The sequence below is a fragment of the Drosophila tropicalis genome, unplaced genomic scaffold (genome assembly GCF_018151085.1).
Source record: "Drosophila tropicalis isolate 14030-0801.00 unplaced genomic scaffold, ASM1815108v1 contig_878, whole genome shotgun sequence".
NCBI lineage: Eukaryota > Metazoa > Arthropoda > Insecta > Diptera > Drosophilidae > Drosophila > Drosophila tropicalis.
The window spans coordinates 14321909-14346355 of NW_027173374.1; the positions used below are offsets into that span (position 1 = coordinate 14321909).

A 24447-nucleotide genomic window follows, 5' to 3' on the forward strand; every position below is an offset into this window, starting at 1 on the left:
AAGGGTATTAATGACTTGATTCTTAAGTAATCCGATTGAGATATAAATTCAATTAGTTATGTCCCATCATCAAGAGGATAATGAACACTTGTTGTTTTTTTTTGCATTTTGTTCTTGTTTGTGTTTTCAATTTTAAAAATTTTTGTGTTGTTTAAAGTTAGTTTATGTACATACCATCAATACATACATACATAGATACACATATATATATAAAAGTATGTACACACATCAAGGAAAAGTAGTAGATAAGTATATAAAGTATAAGTATATGCAGCATGTACATTGTACAACAATAATATTCATAAATTATTTACAGGGTTTTTTAATATTATAATTTGTGTATATAATTATGGCAAAATGACACAAGAAGGAAACTCAATTGTTAGTTTATGCAATTAGTTTCTCTCATAATTAATTAATTGTGATGTAGGTAATTTTAATTTGACTTTTTACGTTTTTTTTGTTATCCCAAAACTTAAACGTTAAATTCGTTGCTAAAATCATTCAACACCTAACACATGGAACAATAAAGTTGTTTCGTTTCTTTTCTTGTTTTAAATACAAAAATTAATAAAAAATTATAAATTTCAAAAAACATATACATATACCTAAAAAGAATATACGCATAATTATATTAATGGACTAAAATTATCAATAATAAATATATAGTGTTAACTCTTTGCATTTCAAAAAACAATTATATGGGAGTCAAATGAATTTTGATTATAGACATATGTATATATATATATATATATAAGTGTATACACTTATATGTAATCTGTATAAAATGGTCAACGGAGGATTTATTTCAACTTTGAGTGCCGCCCTTTATGAAACGCCATAAAGCGCCCAAATTCTCTAACACAGCTGTCGGCGGCGGCAACTCATCATGACTGTTGACTAAAGCAGCCGTGACTAAGGACTGAATGGTGTCATTTTCGTCGTCGTCGTCGTTGTCGTCTTCCGTCGTGGTATCCATGATGCGACTTTCGACTTCAGCTGCCGTTAGCTGACACCTTGAGGGCTAAGAATCGGAATAGATAATGCATCGTTTGCTCTTGCCAACGGAGGCGAGCATATTGCTATTTGGACTCCAGCTGACTGCATTTACCGCCGTGCTGTAAAAGAAACCCAGACCAGAACTATTTGCGTTAGGGTTTTGTTTTGTTTTGTGTATGGTTTGTTTGTTTGTTTGTGCAGCAAATTTATAGAAAAAAAGAAGAAAAGAAAACCAAAAATTGTGTGACACGACAAGAAAAAAAAACCACTAAAAAATAATAAAAAGGATGCATATAAATCATAGCCATTTAAATTAAGAAAGAGAGCAAGTGAAAGCTTCTATGTGGGGTGTGTGTGTGCGTGGTGTGTGTGTGTGTGTCACGTACCTGTGCCCCTTGAGCGTAGTCTCTAGAAAGCCATTTACATTCCATATATATATGCTGCCATCTGCCGATCCGCAGGCTATTTTGGAAGCACCCGAGTTGAAAGTGGCTCGTGCAAAATCACAGCTGATTTTAAAGTGCTCGTTTCTAAAAATGGTCAGTGACGGAGGACGGGAGGAAAAAGGGAAAGTAGTCATTCATTCATTCTTTTCATGATGTATGATGCCAACTTACGCGAAAGTGGAAATGACTTGATTTTTTCGTAGATCTAAAAGTTTTATAGTATCATCTCTTACGGAACATATGAGGTAATTGCAATCTGGTAAATGAAAGTCAACATATTCTATAATAATAATTTGCCATTGATTTTATCATCACTCACCCTTTGACAAATCCAACGAGGTTATTTTCGCTGGCATGAGAACATCGTCGGCTTGCTTTTCAGTTCTTATATCCCAGAAGCGTATTTTCTTATCGTAATGACCACTGATAATGGTCGAGCCGAGACTATCTGTGGTGACCAGGTCATTGCAACTGGAGCCGGCAAATTTCGTTTCGATACAGGCGATGCTGCGCAAGTCCCAGATCTTTAAAGTACGATCATGGCTTCCGGTTACCACTTTAATGGGCTCTTGGACATATTTGGCGGCCATTACCTTGCCACTATGACCCGTCAGCGTGTGCTTCAATAGGCGAGAGATCATAAAGCAAAGACAGTTAGTGTTAAACCCGTTAAGGAACAAGCATACATAATTCTACGTAGAGAGACGGTCAAACGGACCGGCCGACCGACCAACCGACCAAGCGACCCACCGACCGACCAGACAGACAAATCGAGCGTAACAAAGGAAACTGAGAAATACAATACATGGGCTCATAGCTCCGACGGCCAGCCGTCGTCTTTCTCTCTCCGCATTTTGGTCAAGCATCGGTCACATTACATAAGTCTCTGACTAATTGCCCGCAGCCAAGTAAAGTACATACAAATGTTTCACTAGAACAACGTGCAATTAAAGTTGCCGCAAAACACATTTAATTGCGGCGTTAAAACGCAGCTAGCCAAAGATTTATTGGCATAGGTTTTCATTCGCTCAGCCCCAAACAGGAGAGGAGGGTCAGCAGGTTGTTGTACCAACAATGTGACATTTTCACTTTGCTCCTCCAAAAAGAGAAGAGAGAAACAAATTAAACGCTAGTAGTTATGCCCTTTCCGTTTACCGCTGCTTGGTTAACATAAAGTTACGGTTACAACAAGTCATTGACACAATCTTTCCCATAAATAAATAAATAAATAAATGAATGAGTGAATGAATGAATGGCTATATACCTAACATTTAATCAGTTCATTCAGCTATGGCAATTCTAGTTTTCGGTTCGATCTATTCAATTTTTACCGTATTCGGATTTTTATTGACACTATTGGCATTAGCATTCAGTTCCACTTAACAACCTTTTAATGTTAACAGCCGACAAGTGCACACACTGTTAACAAGACAAAAATTTCCTTCACGTCCCTGACCAAGTTTCTGTGTACCAGCAGAGGAGGAGGTGGAGAAGGGGGCGGAGGAGGGAGGAGAGCAAAAGCAAAGAGCGCAAACGCAAGAGGAGTTTGGTCATAAGTCTGACATCCAACCGGCAAGTCAACCCGAACGGTCAATGTACGCGCACTCAGGCTTGGAGCCCGAACCGAAAGACGAGCCAAAGACGAAGCTCCATGCCTATTGCAGAAACTAAGCAACATGTTTGATACGAAAAAGAAGTTCTCTCTTGGAGACTTGCAGCTCTCTCGCTCTACCTCTCTCTCTCTCTCTCCATAGGCCACTTTCTATAGCAACTTAAGCCGGTAAACTTAAACTTGACTCATTGCATGATCGTGGCGGAACATAAAACACTCTCTTCCGCGCACTTACAACTTTGTTTGCTCTGTTGTACTCTTACACAGATCTTTAGAACGGAATGGGATAGGATGGGATGGGATGTTGTTGTTGCTAGATGTTTGAGCTAGAGCAATTGCTGCTCCATCGATGTGTTTGACTCGCTGTCTTAGAGGCAGCAGCAGCAGCAACAGCAGCCGCAGCAAGTGAAAGAAGTGTTCTCCTCCTTGGCTTATATAACAACATATTGCAATGACCAAGAGGCTTTAGTTCTGCGTCAGCCATTCAACAACAATCATGTACGTGTTGGTCTTCTAGCACAATGTTCATTTAGTCAAACAAATTTAAACGAGACTTGGTCACGCGAAATAACAAGACTGATCCATTCGTGCAAAGCCTTCATTCCAAATCCTCCATCAAGGATCGACGAATGCGAGAAAAAAATTCAAACCCATTAAAAACTGCATTTCAAATAAAAGTGTGTTTTGTGTGTTTCAGTGAAATTGCCCACAACAACATTAAAACCAAACACCAATCCATCATAAAGATCACACAACTCATTTGGTAAGTTCAAAAACAGTGGAAAGACTTTTTTTCTTTAAGTATTCAATAAATACAAGGATAAACTTTAAAACGAATCATAAAAACAAAAGAAACGCGCATTTAATCCATGGAAAGATTTTTAAGGTGAACAAATTTTTTTAAAAGCAATTTAACTGAGTAAATGGAATATAAGTGAAATATTTAGCATCCGAAGTGCTGATTTATCTTTATTTCAATTTTATTAGATTAGAAAAACATTTCGAGTTGAGTTTACGACTCGAGCTCAAAAAAAATAGGAAGATTTTTGATTGTTGTCTTTAATGATCCTAAAAGGTTTATCTTTTTTTTGCATTGAGTTTTTTTTTTTTAAATGAAATGTTGTAAAAATTGAAAGGCATGAAGTTGAAATCTTTTCATTCTCTGAAACTAAGCTTTTAGTCTCACTGTGGCTAAAACAATTTGTGTCAAACTGATTTTATCTATGCCAACTGCAGCAACTACTGGTTGCAAGATCTTCCTATTTAAAGCCTCATTAGACGGCTTAAATTGTGCGGAATTGTTCGCACGCACCTGCCGATGAAGAAGTTGCTGGTTTGCTTTTGTTGGGGGCTTTCGCTAACTAGGATAATGGCATCACGAAAAGCCAATTCAAATCACTTGGCAGATAAACGGCGGCAAATGGCGAAATACAATGATGGATTCTGAGCGAATTATGAGTGGCAAAACTCTTTGAACATTTGAATATCCTGTGTGAGCAGCAGCATCAAATCACAGAGACGAACAGAGAAAGAGATTTAAGAGGCCCTGAGACCTGTTGTTGTTGTTGTTGTTGCTGCTGAACTATGATGAGCAGCGGTGTTGAGTGCTGCTGAGTGGTGAGTGGTGACCAACAACTAAATTAGAGAAATAATAATAATTCAGCAAACAACTGCAATCAACTAGTCGTCGGTTGGTTTGAGGAGTATGGGAGCAAGCGAGAAGGCCGTGGCAAGTCAATGTGCTCATTTCAATGCTATACAACATGCACACACACACACACACACACATAACACACACATATGCAAGTATGTAAGTTCTTTGGTTACTGTCTCCAGTTGTGCGCAAAAGAACCGTTTAAATGTCAATCCAGAAATACCAGTTAGATGGGGCGGTGGTGGTGTAGAAGCAGGAAGAAATTGCACTTGTATGTTCACTCGCATGTTGCAGCAGCAGCAGCCTCAGCCATATCCTCAACTGTGGCAACACTGAAAGCCACTGTTAAAGTGGCGCGCGGTTTGTCGTTGATGTTGACCACGATGAAACTGGTGGCAAGGCAAACGATAAAACAGCCTGCCATTGCCAGTTATTCAGGCCAAGTCCCCTCTCCAAATATCAAGACGGCCTTCTGCCAATTTTGATAAATTTCCAAATGTCAAGTAGAGAAAGAAGAAGTGTCAAATTATGAAACTCAAAGTGCAACTGTTGTTGCGTGAACAACAACTATGTGTTGCGGGCCAAGTTAAAACAGTTAAATATTTTTTGTATAGACAAAAGAGGCAAGAAATTATCAACCACATTTGCTTACCACACTATTCTGCACACACACACACTCAGCCAGTCAGTCAGTCACTCTTACATGGGCAAATGAATGTGGCAAATGCTGCGGACAAGTGATCTTGTACATCATTGCCACTGACAGTAGATAACTGCAGTTATTTAAAATATTACACGAGCATCAAGTAGAGTGTTTGAACGGTAAACGATTTGAACTTTAATTATAGCACTGGACCAAAGAGGTCCAAACACGAGGAGGGAGCGTGGGGGACGACGACAAACCGGTGACAGGGAAATGTCTTCGCACTTGCATATGGCAAGGTGGCAACTGTAGTTATGGTCCCCTCTTTGGTGCCATGTTGCAACTAACAGAATTTGTGGCATTAGTCGAACTGGTCGAACGCCCTCAACAGAAAAGAACAACAACAGAAAACAACAAAAACAACCATGAACCAAAGAATGAACAATGTGTTTGACTATTGATTTCGCTTATACTTCACAATTTATGCAAATGGCATAAACAAAAAAAAAAAAAAAAAAGGAAATTCTCGACTTTTTGATTTCGTTTCGTTTTAAACATGGCCAAAAGTTTCCCATGGTTTTTCTTTTTTTTTTTTTTTTTCTGGTTTTCGTTGCACGTGATGATGGCCATGCCTCAGCATTCTTTTCAGCACCAAAATCGTGTCTTCATGCCTACTTGCATTTTGGAAAGTTTAACAGGAGGGCGGCGGCAGATGGACAAAAAAAGAATATACAAAAGAAACCAAAAATTTCCTAGAAAAGGAAAAGGACTTTATTTCGAGCAGTAGAGATGAATGTAGCCTTATATGATGTTTCTTTTGGTTTTATATAGCCACCGCCACTTAAGACGTCATTAAAAGCATTTTAGCATCCAAATCTCAGGACCAACTCTCTTCTCATCTATCCATAAATTACACGTTTAAACGTTTCTTAACGATTCTCAGAGTAATGTGATGTTGACTGGGACTTGGTGGCATGCAGGGGCAAGGATGTGACTGATTCTACTTAACGATGAGTGCATTTTATATATTTTTATGTCTTTATAAAGTCAAGTTGCCTTGGGGAATGCCAAAGCAACATATTGGCATCAAGACCTTGAACTTGCACTCCTCCTCCTGTGCTCAGCCTAATCCCAAGAATCAACCATGAGCGTCGTCGTCGTCATCATCATCATGACCATGACCATGGCCATCTGCCTTGACTGCATTAAACTGTCACATTAAATCCAATTCTGCACGACATTTAAATTCCATAACATGCTAATTTTAGATAGGCAAAAAAAGAAAAACCACCAAACACAAAGAAACTGGGTTACAGTGTTAGCAAAGCCAAGAAGTCTTAGTTAATAACTAAAGTCAGTTGACTAGCAAGTGGCAGGCTTAGCGATTTATGCATTTATTTACTTTAGGCTAATGTGCCACAAGGCAAAACAAAAGCCCAAAGGAGAACCAACGAATAAACGGTTAATCTGTGGCATGAGAACTGCATTTAAAGTGGCACTAACACAATCTAGAACTCGTCGAAGTAGAATTCGCATCGCAATGCATAATTTTCCACTAGCTTCGTGTTGGTAGCTACAACATCAACAACAAGTGCAGCACATTTCATATGCAAGGATGGTGCCACAGACTTGAGCAATTGTGTTATGGCTAATGAAATATTAATATGGCCATTTGCATAGAGAAAGAAAGTAGAGAGAATTTTCAATTGTTTGCCACATTCGGAGGCATGTTTGCTTTTCGTTGCTGTTCTACAAATGTTTCGGGACCGTGAGATAATTTACTTTCTTTGGGCGGAGATGATGGCCTATCTTAAGTATTTGGAACGTTTGAAAATAATTACGAATATAAGAGAAAGAATATGTATTAATTATTATAAAATGTTACTACAAGCCAACAGCCACAGAGCCAATTCAATTTGTCGGGAATTTCATTCACTTCCTTTTGTAGTTCATGGAAAATTGTAAGTCCTTCACAGTCGTAAAACAGCGCCAGTTCCAATAAACCACAAATGGGAGCAAAAATTCCAACAAACGTCATAAATATTAGTTCAGTCTGACTTGCGGGTAGTTTTTGTGCTGAAATACACCCTGTGGTTATGTTTTCATAAAACGTCATAAATACATTGGCCACCATTGATTCATCGAAACGACCGACTAATTGCTCTTTATGACTTTGTTTATTTTTCATTCACTTCTTTTTTTAATGCTAGAGATTTTGTAGCAACTCTTTTTGTTATATGAGTCATTCGGAACTACATTCGTTTAGCGGTAGTTAATAAAAAAGTTAAATCAATTTCATGCCTGATTCAATGGCTTTTGTTGATCTGATCAATCAAACTAGATCCTTGAGTCCATAAAAACAAAAGAGAAATCTTAACAAAAAATATAGTCAAATCGTGAGGCTGTATTTTATAATTGTATTGTGAAAGTTTAGAACACACACTTAAACTGAATCGTGATTCGACCCCTCTTTGGGCACGCCTATGTATCCTTTTCATTGGAATTTGATTCCTACAAGTCTATTAAGTGACTATGCAAAATACGTAAAATGACAACAAATAACCAGGCTCATTAAAATGAAATAAAACGTGCCCGCTGCCTTAATGAAAAACAAGCGTTGATAAAAAAGAAGACGAAGAAGAAGAAAAACAAAGCACCTAAGCTTAGGGCCACTGTCAGAGATAGCCTTTTGCCAAGAGACAAGGCGGCAATAGGGACGACTACCTTCTATCTACACAAAAAGCCAACTAGCCAGCAAAAGGGAAGGAGAAGGCACTCAATCGGAGTTAGCATATTTCTTTAGTTGCTGGCAAAGTGCTTGGCGGTGCTTGCTGATGCTTGGTGTTGCTCGGTGGTGGTGGCGGCACTTGCTATTTATCAGTACAAATGTCAGTTGCTATGCACAGTGTAATCAAATGCGTAGGTTTAACAAAAGGCCAAGCAACTGGTCACTGGACGCACATTGGAAACTCTAGACGACACTGTTGTGATAGGTATGTGGTCATGTGGTGGTTGGTTGGATGGTTGGACCTTTGGTTGCATGGTAATTGGCCCGTGCGTCACCTTGACCACAAGAGAGTATGCTTTATTTAGATTTGGGTGCTCAATATTAATGTCTATGCGGTTTACCACATGAATTAACTCATTAAATTTCCGTCCCAGACTCTAATCTTAGACTTTCTTTGAGAAAAATAAAAACGAGAACACAGCATCAATGACCTACTGATGATGCATACATTTTCACCCGATACCCGCTAAACAGGAGTCAAGTTTTGCCTTGCTTGACGACAACGACAACAACAAGCCCGACCACATTGGTCATGGCGGCGCTACAAAAGTTGGCTTATATGGAACAGAACGCAAGTATCTGGCAACTGGCAACAGGCAGCATGGAACACGGAACATGTAGGCGCAGCAGCTCCACAACCACGGACACAACAAAAACCAACTCCATAGCCTAGTCACACACAACAAGGAACAGTTAGCTGAGAGAGCGCCAAAGAAAAGAAGAAAAAGCGAGTTTTCTACAACATTTCAAAAAATTCCTATAGATAGCAGCAGCTCCTGTAAAAGAAATAGAAAAGAATAATTCTGCGGTTACAAAGGCCAAGGCAAGACTTATTGCCAAATGATCTGGCCTAACATATACACATACAACACTAGGCCACACTCTGCTCCACCACTCTGGGGACCAAAAGAACAACCACACACACACACACACATTGAACGAATGAACTGGCAAACGGTCAAGCCTTTTCTAACTGTTTCGATGTCGTTGTGTCTTTTCTCTCGCCCCAAAGTATTTTATTCGTTCCTTTTTGATGACAATCAAAAGCTGGCCCAAGTCCGATACCCAAGACCGATGCCTCTTGCCCGAATCCCCCCTACTTATATCCAAATGTCTTATGCCTATGCGCATATTCTGTCAATGCCACGTTGAAATTCAATTTCGTTGTCAGTGCCCGAAAATGCAGTTATGGCCAAGTTGAACAAGCCAAGCTTTATGTAATCCTTGGCCACAACAAGTTAGTGTCAATAGGCGACACTAACGACGATGCTAACAAACCAAAAGAACGCGCAATGTTTAAAAAATTCCTCTTAATTGTTATCCAGACACACGCATACAATACAAAAGAATAAAATATGTTAGAATTACCAACTACCGTTAAAAATTCATTCACGCCCATACAAATAGTTGGAGCCACAAAAGGAGTCAAGTATCTATGTGGGTGACATGACTTACATGTAATCAAAATTCAATTCATTCAGTGATAGTTTTTGGTGGGCTTAGTAGGAGAAGAGTTCGACTGGTCTGGGAAACTATGAAAACAGAGCCAACGATTATGCCGAGGGTAACTTTAATGAACCAACCACACACACACACACTAAGCAGAGAATCACCACCAACTACCATTATTCGAGTGACAGGCCAAAATGTCAACTTAAAATGCCATCGTCACAATGCCGCTCCTTTTATCAGTCCGTCGATGTCGTTGTTGTTGTTGTTGTTGTCTCCCCAGTCTCAGTCTCCATCTCAGTGTCTCAACTCAACTCTCTTCTACATGTGGCACTGACCAAATAAGCCCATTTCAACAAGATGGAAACGCTGCGTGGAGCTCAGCAACAGCTCCAGAGTCGTCTCCAGGTTAGGAGTTTTCTTGTCAGTTGCAGTCATGACCGAGGTCATCCAACAACAACAACAGCACAACAATGTTGTATGTTGCGTGTGTGTTTTTTCTGGTGTGTGTGTGTCAGCAAGTTCGCAGTATTTGTTGTTATTCTTTCTCTGTTTCTTGGTGCCTGCATAAATATTGTTTATTAGCAAACAACATTTCTGTTTGCCATCGGCGTGTTTCTGATGCGTTTTACTTATATTTTCGCCTCGGATTAGCATATGACCCTGCTTTTCTCTATCTTTCCCTCTCTAGGCTTAGGAGTTCTCAGATCTGTTTGAGCATCTCCTTCAACTTTAACTCCATGGTTCTGTCTTTAAATATTGACACACATATGTATGTAAATTAAGGCGCACCAAGGCATTTAAAAAAACAACAACCACATTGTTGGATCAAAGAACACTACCAAGAACTGTCTTTCTGTCTGTCCCTCTGTCTATTCATCTCCTTCTTACTATGTGTTTGTGTATCTTCTCTTTCAGTTGAGACTAGAAAGATAGCGCTCGCTCTTTAGTTCTCCATTTCAAACAAATCTAATTGCATTATACCAATATTCATACGATTTTCGCTGCTTATAGAATATTGAAAGACTTTCGAACCAAATCAGATTGTTAGGCCACTTTTCATAGTTGTGACAATGCCATTTGATCTGGTCGGCTGCTGCCTGCTTCTTCTCTATTCCATTCTCATCTCTCTTTCTTTGAAAATTGTCAATCAGCAGATGTCGCTCGTCATGTTGAGTTTACGATATTTGTGCCAATCCAGTAGGCAACGGAATGCAATGCCGAGTTGTCAAATCAATAGGGAAGACATCGCCTGTCAGCCAAGTCTATCAAATCAGTTGTATACAGACATACATATATATATATACAGATCGTATATTGTAAACAGTAGCAAAACTAAAAGGATTATTATTCGTATTTGTGCAAAATTTACACAAGATTCTTTTGCAATTGTATCATTAAACACAATTACAGAGACAATTCAAAAGACAGCTATAGGAAAAAGTTTCTCCTTCAATGTATTAAAAAATTAATTGCATGAAAAACTTTTAAAACGTTATATAAAGCATCCGCTCAATTGCAGTCATTTGTATACTATTATTATTTCATAAATCCGCCAGTTATATACATATCTATCTAACATTCTCTTTGCATTTAGACTGATTAGTCAGATTATTTTTTACTCTTCAGTTGTTCTCTGTTGGCAGCATTCAGTTTAACTTGTTATTTGGACACATTAATTGGGGACTATTTGGTTGGTTTTTAGTGTTCACCTTTCAAAATATATGACGGGCAATTCATGGAACGCAGAAAACAAAAACTGGAACTAAGCCACACACACAGTCAATTCAGTTCAGTTTTAGTTCAGTTCTGGCCTTACGCCGCAGGTGTTTGTAGAAGAGATTTGATAAATGTGCATAATAGAAGCTGCAGCAGCAGCAGCTCAAGAGGAGGAGGTCCAGGAGAAGGTGGAGTAACACATAGCATTCTGGCAAACCGTTTTGTGTTTAGACAGACTGGCGCAGTCAAGCACAAAGATGATATGAGATTCCCTGTTTTCTGATCTTGTGCAGCTGCAACTACTGCTGCGTGCTCGGAAAACATAATTCTGTCTCAGCAACAACCACGACGATGACGGTGACGACCTGTGGCGGTTCTAAAAGAGGGAAACTCCAGTGTTTATCTTGGTATGACCACAGCTTTTAATTACATTGATTAAGCCATAATTTATAACTTAATTATGGCAAGATTGAGCGACTGGGCGTCAGTGTCGGCGGTAGGCACTGGCATGTGCCAACCTTGTCAAAGGTCTTGATATATGAGACAAACGCAGAAGAAGTCAATAACTTATAGCAGAAAAAAAATAACTGTGCATAAGAAATATTTTTCTCTCTCTCAAGCAATTGACCAAGTTCAATAAACTTGGTTAACTTCCGACAACACCAAGAACAGCAACAGATTCACATTCATCACATTCACACATCAGTGATCAAAGTTCTGCTTGAAAACTCTAACTTCGATGGAAAATGATGAAAATTCCTCAAATGTTTCATGTGGTGACACATACACACACACACATGGACAAAGGTGTGCGGAAAAATGGACAAAAGAAATTAAAGAAATGCGTAACTGTGAAAATGGTAAATCAAATGGAATCAACACTGCCAATTCACCGGAAATGGAAATGCATGTCCACTGCAGAAACATTGAAATCAACATTCATCAATCGATTATATTATCGGATAGTCAAATAAGAAAATTCAACAATATCAGTTGCAAGTTGCAGGTTGCAAGTTGCTGTTCCTGTTGCATTTTCCACTGGCATACACGGTCTTAAACAAGCAAGAGTAATAAATTTGCAAAATATTCAACGATCTCGACTTGTCGATACCTTGACTATCTCTGATTACATGTGGAAATGGGGAACAGCAGGAAGAGAGTTAGATCAGATATGGGAGAAAGAGAGATATGGTTTCAATGCGTTTTTCCAGTTGGGTTGTGTGTGGACATCCGCGCCGGAAAAAATGCAATTGCAGGGTATCTATAGACCATGTGGATGATTCGCGAGTTCTTGACTAAATTATTTGCTTTCGATGTTGCGGTTTGGGGGCTACCTCCTCTCTCTCTCTCTCTCTCTCTCTCTCATCCATTGACGAGGCAGTTCACTGTTGTTGCTGCAACTGCTGCACATTGCCTTACCATTAAAAATAACCATCGGTGCAAGAAGAACAACGAAAGTTAAAGGTGCATTGTAAACATTACGGTAGATGTCTTCCGGTATTGCTTTGGTATTGACCTCAGTTGGTCTTTGTAGCCAGAAATTGCAAATAAAATTATTGCAGTATTTGGTGTTGCTTTTCGCTTGTATATGTAATTGGAATTGGAGTTGTACATTATTTTTTCTTTGGCTTTTTTTCTTTTTGTTGTGTTTAGAGCGTTAACTGAAATCATGCTGAAAGCACTCAAGCATTCGCTGCAGATGGCGCCTGCTGCTGCTGTTGCTGTCATCCATTGTTGGCGCATTTCATTGCATGTGAATTACCAAAACTTGGAACTTGGGGAGTCATTTGCAGTTCTTCATGAGAGACGTAGCTATAGACCTAGATTAAAAGTGTTCGAGGAGACTTAGCCAAGGGATAGAGATAGATTCAATAGCACGCAAAAGTCTGAAATTGTTTGCTTATCCCATGCCAATTAAACCGCCACGATTCGACAGCATATCAACTGGAATGGCCTGAACTCTATAGAGCATAAATGAACAACAGGCAGAGAATGAGAGAAATAACGACGTAAACAGATCACAAAATATTGATACTAAAACTCGATGCTCAGACGGAGTGTCAGACATAGTTTATTTTTTAACTCTGCCAAGAAATCGACTGACTACAAGGGAATTGCAGTTGTAGACGAGTTGGAGTTGGAGTTTCACTTATGCATGCAAAACAAATAAAAATGGTAATTTTAGACCAAACCTCAAAAAAAAACTAAACTGTGACCAGGCCCTATAGAGCACACAATGCAAATAATCTACCTACAGACAGACATATGTATATAAATATATATATACACATATATGTATGTATATGTAGGATCTGTGTGTTGTCGGTGATCAGCAGACAATGGACGTTGGCCAAGATGAACGAGTGCAGCAGCAGCCGATTCTTCGTTACGAATTACGAACACAGCTAGTCCACTGATTGGTTATGCAGTGAAGAGGAAACTAAAGATTTGTTGGATGGGCGTGTGGGGTCCTCTACAACCTCCTAAGAGATAGACAGGTCTTTGGAGCTTTGTTACTCTCTCACAAGGCAAATTGCTTGTATTATACAATAAACATTTTAATTTATGAGTCTAAACCAAGGTTTAACTCAGATTTATGCAACCACCCGCCTCAGAGGTTAAAGACTAAACATGTTAAGCTGACCCCACCAAAAAAAGCAAAAAAACAGAAAAACAACACTAACAACAAAAAGAACAACAATAATAAATACAAGTGAATTTAACTTAATATCTTTGGCATGAGAGAACAACACCCACACAATTCGTAGAGTCATTAAAATTAGTTTAACCACAATTACCGAGCACGACGTGGCCACCAATGGGCGCCATGTCTCCCTATGTATTTGTATACAGAGATTTAGTTATGCAAATATCTGCATAATGCATAGAAGAGCGTTCACGCTGAAGACTCACTAATTGAAAATGACAAAATAGTTTTTAATGCGAATTCATTGTGTCTAATTGGAGGCTTGGTCAGTTGCAAAATTATAGGTAACCGCTTAGGTAATAAGCCTATTAGGCGTGGTAATACAAACCACAACCATAATTATCTCTAGAATGGATGCTGTGTGTTTGGTTGGTTGGTTGGTTGGCTGTTTTGGTGTGAGTGACACCTCAAGTCATGGCACGAAACCATAATTAAATTAATAATTTTCACCTATTCCTTTGTGTTTTTTTTCGATTGCAGCACTAGTGAGGGGAACGTGCGTGCAATTGAAGAGCAATAACAATTCAATAATAGCCCGTTTGCCCGGGGAGTCCTTTGCAAATACATCCCGATCAGCTCACACACACATATAGACACAAATTGGCCATGCAAGTCAGCAGAATGTGGCCAATACACTTATTGCTACCGCTTCTGTTGGTCCATCAAGCGCCAATAGCAATTGTCGTGGCCCAACTTCGTTCACCGACTGCCACAATACCAGTAGCTGTGAGTACGAGTGACAATTTGGCCAGCAGTTTGAGCGGTTTGAGTGAGCTGCGAGTGCAACAACCGCTGCCGTTGCCACTGTCAGCGCCTTTAGGGGACAAGACAATGAATAGCAGTACCGGCCAACTGTGGAATGATCAATCAACAGCAGCAGACGCAGCCGCCATAGTCACATCAGGCTCAGCAGGAGGAACCAAAGTCGGAGCAGGAAAAAATCAACTGACTGATGGTGAGGACAATCTCTCCTCCCTCCTTACCTCCCACCACCCATCCACCTAGTAACTCTCTCTCTCTCCCTGTCTCACTAAAAAGAACGACTAACGACAACATTGTCATTTCTACTGACAGCCGCTGCTGCTGAAACGCCTTTGGCCTCTGAGACACATGCAAATGCCAACAACAACAACAACCACAACCAGGCAATGCAATTACCAAAGGAACAGAAGCAACAACCCGATGGCGAGGACATTGATCTCGAACGCATTTTCTCGGCCAGCCCTAAATACAATCCCAATACAATTGAAGAGTGTGATCCCGATATGTTGGGATTTGAAATTGTCACAGGGTAGGGATATTTGAATGTCTATAAAGTGTATCCTTAAATCTAATGGCGGGTTTTTGTGCAGTTTTGTTTTTTCAGCACCTGGAAAATTGCTAGACTCTCTGCCCGGCACACTGATGCTAACGGATTGCTTAGAGGCCTGCCAGAATAATGAGACCTGTCAAGCTGTGAATTACGAGACCGGATTATGTGTATTGTTCTCATCGAATTCAGATCGTTTGCCAGGTAAAGTAAAGCTTTTAATAACCTCCCATAATGAGGAGGAGCGAGGATTGCATCTTATATATATTTCTCTTGTAGGTGCTCTAACCAAATCTCAGTTTCCGGTCTTTACAATTTATGCACAAAAATCTTGCCTCGGTGTGCGTCCTTGTGCACGGGCCTGGTGCGTGGATCGTGTGCAAAACTACAAGCTCAATGGACATGCAAAACGTACAGTTCCAGTGACATCACGACGTGACTGCCTGGAATTGTGCCTGGGAGAAACTGAATTTGCTTGCAGGTAAGAGAAAAAAAAAACATCATATAAACAAAGCAAGACGACTTCGATAGAGAGGCAAAGGGAAAGTATTTTTGCGGTTGCACACAAAACAGCTCGTAAAATGGATTTCCTTAGGCATTTCAATAGCAGTAGCTAATTCATGTCAGTTGCTAAAACTGTCTTAACTTAATACGGAAAGTAGGTCAACTCACACACACACATGCACATTTATATTCCTCCAACTCACGGACACTCAATTAAGGTTAGGTCTTACTTGTTAAACCAGCTCATTTCTTGAATCCTGGCAGCGGCTATCTAAAAGAACTGGACCTGCCTGCCTGCCAATAAACGAAAAGAGATGGCATTACTTGTTGAACGACTTTTAAATACTCTCTCCTTTCTTTAAGTGGTGGACATATATATAAATTTATTTCTTGATAATTAAAACTAGCATTTTGAAAGTTGACAAACACGTCCAGAGTATAATAATGGGGGGGACAAAAAGAGAGAGCGCGCGAGTTAGGGGGCAACAGATTTGACACTTTGACTGCAGAAAATTCATTCCACTCCTTGTGTGTAACCAATTTGATTATGACTATGACCCTAATCACTTGCATGCACAAATTTTCTTCTTCTTTTGCACGTCTTCTCCTTCTTGTTGAAGATCGGCAAACTACCATCGCTCATCGAAGACATGCGAACTCTCCGAACTGGACCGCATCACATTGGCGGGCACAAATGCTTTCCAGGCATACGAAGGCATCGAATATTTGGAAAATAATTGTGCCGAGGAGCCAAATAAATTATGCGAATTTAAGCGTTTGTCGGGAAGAATTCTTAAGACTGTGGATTCGGTGTATCAAGATGTTGGCAGCATTGATGAGTGCCGTGATTTGTGTCTTAACTCGCCATACAGGTAAGACAAGTGAGAATCGGAATTGAAGAAAATGGGAGTGAAATGTAAGAGGAGCCAATGACCGCGATGAAAACAGGAAACAAAACTGGTTGTTCGACAGCGTAAAACGAGTGATAAATTTTGACCAAAGTGCTAAAGGATACATTAAATCGTTTCACTCTTTTCACTCAACTGTTTTTGAATCCCTCCTTCTGCTCCCACCAACCGAAAACTCCACTGACACCACCACCCGACCATTGCTGGTTGATGATTTTGATTGATTTGCCTTTTTTTGCAGATGCCATTCATATGACTATGGCGATACTGGCGATATGGTTTGCCGTCTCTCCCATCATAGCCGTGCCACCCTGTCTGATGTACAGGATCCCTATTTAGAGGTGCCAGAGGCTTCGACATATGAGCTGGCTTCATGCTATAATGTAACCATCGAGTGTGGAGCCGGCGATATGGTGGCCCGCATAAGAACATCCAAGCTATTCGATGGCAAGGTCTATGCAAAGGGTTCGCCCAAGTCCTGTGCAGTCGATGTAAAGAGTGCCTTGGACTTTGAATTGCGCATGAATTACCATGATCTAGAATGCAATGTCCGTCAGAGTGGCTCTGGTCGATATATCAATGATGTTGTCATTCAACACCATGACACTATAGTCACCTCATCCGATCTGGGCTTGGCTGTCACCTGTCAGTACGATCTGACCAATAAGTCGGTGACAAATGATGTCGATCTGAGTGTAAAGGGTGAAATTGAGCCAGCCTTGTCCGAGGAGGTAATTGTGGACTCGCCAACTGTTTTGATGCGCATTACGGCACGCGATGGCAGCGACATGATGCGCTCTGCCGAGGTCGGTGATCCTTTGGCCCTGAAATTCGAAATAGTCGATGAGCAGAGTCCGTACGAGATATTTGTACGCGAACTAGTGGCCATGGATGGGGCAGACAATGCCGAGATCACATTGATAGACTCACGTGGCTGCCCTACAGACCACTTTATTATGGGACCCATCTACAAGAGCTCGCTGTCGGGCAAAATACTTCTGTCGCAATTCGATGCCTTCAAGTTCCCCTCGAGCGAAGTGGTTCAATTTCGTGCCTTGGTCACGCCCTGCATGCCCAGCTGTGAGCCCGTCCAATGCGACCAAGAGGATAGCAGTGGTGAATTAAAATCCCTAATATCTTATGGACGTCGTCGTCGCCGTTCTACAAGACACACCAATAGACCTAGTCCGGAAGATTTGCTTTTGGTGGAATCAATACAGATTACAGATAAATTCGGTTTCGACAAGCAGCCGTTGGAACAGCGCAATGTGACAATGAAGTCATTTAATCAAAAGGACATGGTGTTCGTGGCCAATGAAGAGGTGCAGGGACAATGCACTATGGGTAAGACTCACAGAGCATGGAAAATGTGCAGAAATTCAACTTTAATTTCCCATTTCAGGTCTCATTTTGGCCGCCGCAGTATTTTTGTTTGCCCAATTCGCTGTCATTGCCATTTGGACGTATCTCTATCAGAGACGAAACAAGTTGGAACCTTATGCAAGTCATTCGATGACCTCCAATGCGGCAACATCGTTTGCGGGCGGCAGCAGTATCAACAGTTGCTCGTCCATGGCATCGAATCTAACCAATTTACGAACAGAACCCATGTGCAAACTCTACGAGAGCAGTTTCGATGGTCGTCATGGCAGGCAGTTTTAGTAAGCGATTAGATAAGCCACATTTCCCGGCGGATAAGAGCAGAGAGCAAAGAGAAATGAAATCAAGGGTAGGAAGAGTAGGAGCCAAGCCATCAAATGCGCAGAGTTGCCAACTTGTGCTAAGCGAAAGAATAAGTATATATATATATAATATTAAACGGCGATCGATTTTTGAACCATTCAGTGAAAAGTGATAATTTCAAAACATGCAAAAATCCATGAGAAAAGAGAATCATACAAAAAAGGGGGAAAAAAGGACGACTGAACTATAAATAAAACAAAATATCCTTGTACCGAGTTAACAAAGATAAGAATAAGAAATATTTTCATAAAGACCGACGAAATTCATCCATACGACGTTTTTAAACTATTTAGACAAACTTGCCAAAAAATAATTATATTTCTTTGTTAAGAACTGCGTACAGGATATCGAATAGTCGTTATATAGACGACTATATAAATTATTGTCTTGCAATATTAACTTTTAAAAGAATATTTCATAATACCATAACATGACGAATATTCACTTGTCCTTTTTTCTGATCTTTTACACATTTTTTAGGCATTAAATTAGTTAAAAGACTTGCTTATGTTTAATGTAATGCAACATTTGTTGATGTTCCAATTACAATAAAGTATAAATAGATGCAACTTCGTATGTATGTAGATATCACAATAGTTTTTGTTACTTACCCTCAACCGATTATCCATTACGGTCCAAACTCGAGCTCCATAATCATTGGAAGTGCCTAAAATATATGCTCCAGTTGAATCAAAATCAACCGAATTGATTCCAGCACTGCTGCCACTCAGCACAGCCCTTGGTTCTGTAGAGCCTACAAATGGAAATAGTATTCATTAGCATGTGAATTACTCCACTACTGTAAGAATTATATACCTTTGCCCACATCCCACAGCTTGACTTTGCGATCCGCACCGCCAGTGGCCACCATGCGTTCAACAGGACTCCAGCGTACAGCATGCGATTCGTTTTCATGGGCTTCAAATTTCATCAGGATTTTGGTGGGATTCGGTTGACCCAAATAGCCAGCCGCCTTGACCATATCGATCGAAGGCCGTTGTCCATCTTGTATCCCATCGCCGGCTGTAAAACGAGCACTGATGTATTCATCATCGTCAAGACCTAATGCCTCCATGGCGCCGTTGTTTATCGAGGCAACGTCAAAGTCGTCGTCGCCAAGAAGGCCACCACCGAATTGGGCGGGACTTGTGGAGTTGCGTTGGAGTGGTGTGCCACTGCCACCCGAGGTAGGTGTTGGGGCCAGATTATTCGACGACGAACTGGGCTCACGTACGGCGTCCTCCAAATCACGTTTCAGTTTGGCCGAACGTTTTCTGAAAATTGACGGCAGTCTTTTTCTAGATATGTTTAAAAACGGTTACACATTTAAATTTGACCAAAATCATAAAGAGGCAAAAACAAAAATGAAATGGCATATTTTATGGCCGATAAATGCTCGACTACAAATGATATCCTGTAACCAATTCGATCGTTCCAATCGCGCTAGTGAGTGCCATACGTGAGTGTCAGTCATAATTGAATAACCTGCAAAACTTTCACCAACATTTTTCACGAAAAAAAAAAAACCGAATTTTCTTTCAATTGCGAAACGTGTAGAAGAAATCACTTGAAATTCTATAAGATGAAACTTTAAATTAATATTTCAGTAATAAACAAAAAAACGATTAAATGACTTGAAAACTATTTACTGACCAATCTACCGCTTAGTAAAAGGACTAATCACACTTCATTATTGTAGATGGTTAACACATTTATAATGTGAATAGTTCAGTTCGATTAAGTCATATAGAGCTTTTTTTCCATTAGATAAACAACAATCACTACTACAACAAGTATACGAACGAACAACAACATTAACAGAGAGTTTTATCTTTCTCATCGATGTACATAATGATGAAGCCAACAGATAAACACATAAATGTATACATGTCATATGTGTCTTTTGATGTGTGTATTAAAAAGTGCAATTTGCTATGATAACAACAATAAACGGATAGTTAGTTAGTTTTCTTTTTTTTTTTTGTTTTTGGGTATGGTATGATTATTGAATTGTTAGTTATAATCGAACCATGTCGCTTGTGGGAAAGTAAATTCATTCAACGTACCTAATGATACTTTCGTTCTCCTCGTTGAGCTTGTCTGCATCTTTTGATTTATAGCGCATCAAACGGTCCAGCAAACATCGATTTTCATCCTGTGAATCAGCAGAGAACGACAAACGTTTTATTAAATACTTTTTCATCTTGTGTTCGAACAAAAATTTATTTTCTCAAATATTATAATTTTTTGGCGAAAATTTTGTAATTTTCTTTTTGCGTTGGGCTCCAAGTTGCTCGATGAGTGCTCATTTATTACTGGAAGCGGCATTCGTTAGATAGCACGAGTTTTCCCCCAAAACAACATTTTGTTTTCAATAAACTGACAAAGAATTCAACAATGGAATAATCAGAAGATATGAATCTTGACTATCTAATACTCTTTCAAACAAATGGATATCAATTTCACTAAATGCATAGGAAATAAGGCTGAATAAATGATACATTATACACTAGTATCAAGTAATTAACCAATTAATACAATGGTAATACCAATAGTTAATTAAGAAAGACCTGACCTGATAATTAGCCTATAATAAAATGTTAAAACATTGCAAAAATTTGATTAAACGAATTTGAATCCTAAGGATAGTTAATTTTTTGTTATAAATTATTGTAAAATATTTTGGAGCCCTTCCGAATCGAAAGCTCGTCTGCTTATACCAAAATTTACCCTGATAAAGTTTATATTGACAATATAATGAGCAAATAGTCGTAAAATTATTATGACTGTATCAATATATATGGCTCAAAAGTAAGTGTATTTACATTTTGTTCAAAAATTAGCTGCTATTTTCATTCTAAAAATATATACAAATAGATATAGAAGATGGGTATGTATTAGGGTTGTTCGCAATTCCATAATTCTAATCTTTTTGTATGGAAATAAATAATTTTTAATCTTCTAACTTTTAATTTAAAGGAAAATTTTTTGAAATCTTTATATTTTAATAAACGTTTGGATGTTTTTTCGCATATTTTGCAAAGATTTTCGATTTCATGTTTTGCACTACCCCAATGCATAGATATATATGATCGTGAATGATTTTCCGTGAGCTTGAGAATAATATTGTGTGAATTATGGATTTTCTTTTCAATCAAATAGACACAACGGTCCTGTGTATGTGTGGGTGTGTAGGTGTATATAGTTTGAGGTCAATTTTAAAGAGGCTCAAAAGTGTTTTTTTGCGGCGCTTTTTTTGTTGGAATGGTTATTCATTAGAAACAAAATATCTGTTATATCTCAAAAAGTGATATAGTACTCCCATCTCTTTGATAATTGAAAACAGCAGAGTGTTTTTTGTTTCTTGTTAAACATTTGAAACGTTGCCAAAAACAATTTAAATGTGTACATAAAAAAATGTATATAAATATAATCACACACACACACATACACACAACGACGCGAATTCATACACACTCTCGCAGACTGTGCCATAAATGAAATAGAAGAAATTGTAAACAATAAGCGAAATACAAAAAGAAAAAACAATAAAATATGTTACAAGCACCACAAAAATACTTGAATACCCTAACGGAAAATGCCTTTTCATTGGCCCAGACAAAGTGTATTAGGGCTAAAGGGTAAGAGATTTATGGCTGGCTGCCCATCATCAGTGTAAACAATTAAGTACATGTGTGTGAGTGTTCGTGTATGTTTTGCCATTGATAAGCCTGGGAAATGCGATGGAAATGATAACCTAGCAGTGTAATGAGCGTATAAACGTGCCTGAGTAATCCTTCTACTTACTAGTTCCTTTCACAATTGCTTTTTATGATAAATTTTGAAAAATATTGAAATATACCTTGACTGTATTGTTCGAATGATTTGTTTGTTTTTTATGATTTTGTAGAAATCTAAGGCAAAGCCTCTTTGGTTTTTACCTGCACGCCTCGCAATTTCTCCTCCAATGAGCTGAAGGCCAATTGTAGTGCTGTGTGCTCGTCCAGCAACGTTGTATTTAGTTTTTTCAATTCCTCCAAACTGGAATGCAGCAACTGAACCTCTGCTCGCAATCGATTGTTGTTCGTTTGCTGATCGGCCAAACTGAAAACACAAATAAATAATTTGATCAATGGCATCACTTCGGTATCAATTAGCTCAATTTGCATTTGTACTTACCTGTGTTCCTTCTCGGAAATGATTTTCTTTTGCTGTTCCACCTTTTGATTGAGATCGACAATCATTTGGGAATTTTCACCCTTCCGTTTATGCAGATCCGTCAGCTCCTCCTGCTGACTGAGCAGCTTCTTTTCGAGATTGGCTATGGCCACATTAGAACCGGCGCCACCTGTTGACACTGCATTGCGCACCTGCTCGTTCTCCACCGACAATTTCAAGTTGTCCGATTTCAGTTGGGCCACATGATCGATGAGGCGATTGTCTGCAATGGATTTAAATAGCTTTAGCACCCAATAATTTTTCTTTCTTTGTGGGGAGGTGAGCCCCCAAATGGCAGTGCATTTATCACCCACTCTGTTCAATGATTTCCTTGAAATTGTCGCATTCTTTGCGATTGCGTTCCCTTAGGGCCCTAACCACATGCTCGCGCCATGTGGTCTCTTCGGTGGACATCCTCAGTTTTATTTCTGTTTCGCTTTTATCAGCAGCACAAATTGAATATTTTATTGCTTTTGTTTTATTAATTTTTTGTTGTTTTTGTTTTGTTTTGTTCCTCCACTACTGCTGCTTCTTCTTCCTCTTTCATCATTGATTCTTGGATATTTTCCGTGTTTTCCAACATTAATCTTCTCGCACTTCGCAGCACTGCACTCGGGGCTTGAAAACAAAACAAGAAAAGGGACATAGAGTGGTCGAAGCGCCAACAACGCGCCAAATTTCAAAATATTCATTCAAAATGGCAAATAGTTAAAACATTTTTATTTTATTAGCATAATAAACATGCCTATATGCATTTGTAACGGCAGGAGTGGGCAGCAGCGAATTACATACAATATGTAGATAATCACGCAGTAGATAAATGGAGTGGAGTGGTGTTGTAGCATTTAGCTTTTTTTATGACTACACTGGAATACTCAACGATTCAAAACATTGCACACACTGAGATTTATTGTGCTATGGATTTGTGTCAACTTTTGGCTCGTAAGAAATTTAACTGCCTTACATTTATTTCGTTAGTTAAAATTAATTTACTGCTCATGTAGATAAATTATCACATATGGTTTGTGCGGCGCCACTGGGTGCTTTGTAAGGTGGTCACCTTATATAAATAGCGGCAAATACCAGTATTGCGAAAACCACTTTTTTGAAATACCCGGTTTTTTCTGTTAATTGTTACTTGGACTTAAACTCTAAAGAAGTTAGATAAACATGCAATCTTTTTGTTTAAATAAACTTGCTTTCAAAAAAAGTTACTAACGAGTCAAAAGAATTGTAAATTAAACTTAACCAAAGCATGACCAATAAGTAGATTGAAATTATATTTGGGTTTCGAATTGCATAGTCAAGTCTTGATTACTGAATCTGAATGAATATCGTGATTGTGTTTTCATTTCAGTGTTAGTTGATTTTTCCCTCTTTTATTTGGCCAAGTGAAGCAAAATGCGACCGGTTCACATTCCAAGTCCGTCGCCTTGGCTGCAGATTTAACCGAACCGAAACTTAATACGAGCACAATGCTGCCTGCCTGGTAGGAAGGAGTAAGTAGGAGAGACCACACTTATAGTATTATTGATCTCCCTCTCCTAGTCAAATCGAAGGCGAATGGAGTAGAGTCGAGTTGTTGGCTCGGTGTGCGTTGGAGTGCAGCAATGCAGCTGCTAACTACGTATCCACCGCCACAACAACTACTACTATTGGAAGCCGCCAAGGCACCGTTTTCGTATTGATATTGATTAATTTCTTAGTGGTGCTGCCTATGACAACACAAGGAATTTTTCCCATTTTTT

General features: G+C 39.2%; 2 protein-coding genes across 8 annotated transcripts in view; one reads left to right on the forward strand and one right to left on the reverse strand.

The window, feature by feature from the left end:
* Positions 1-302: 302 nt before the first annotated feature.
* Atg16 (Autophagy-related 16) overlaps positions 303-24447 on the reverse strand; it is a 69555-nt gene continuing 45410 nt past the window's right edge. The window contains exons 3-12 of one of the 7 annotated variants that reach the window (XM_068301954.1): positions 23014-23317; positions 22661-22922; positions 22423-22585; positions 20548-20636; positions 19298-19755; positions 19093-19235; positions 1765-2065; positions 1617-1701; positions 1386-1529; positions 303-1142 (exon numbers count right to left, since the gene is read on the reverse strand). In XM_068301954.1, coding sequence (XP_068158055.1) covers positions 1025-1142; positions 1386-1529; positions 1617-1701; positions 1765-2065; positions 19093-19235; positions 19298-19755; positions 20548-20636; positions 22423-22585; positions 22661-22922; positions 23014-23113 — 1863 coding nt within the window. In that variant the 5' untranslated portion in view covers positions 23114-23317 and the 3' untranslated portion in view covers positions 303-1024. Of the gene's footprint in view, positions 1143-1385; positions 1530-1616; positions 1702-1764; positions 2066-19092; positions 19236-19297; positions 19780-20547; positions 20637-22288; positions 22372-22422; positions 22586-22660; positions 22923-23013; positions 23318-24447 lie in introns of those variants that run through there. The other 6 variants (XM_068301953.1, XM_068301955.1, XM_068301960.1 and 3 more) reach the window with 6 other exon arrangements.
* On the forward strand, positions 15214-18733 carry LOC137585840 (uncharacterized; the record flags this gene model as incomplete). The annotated part of the gene is made up of 6 exons (XM_068301815.1): positions 15214-15308; positions 15370-15530; positions 15606-15807; positions 16451-16702; positions 16980-18082; positions 18141-18733. Coding segments are annotated over 6 exons (2073 nt in total), but the record flags the coding sequence as incomplete, so codon positions are not given.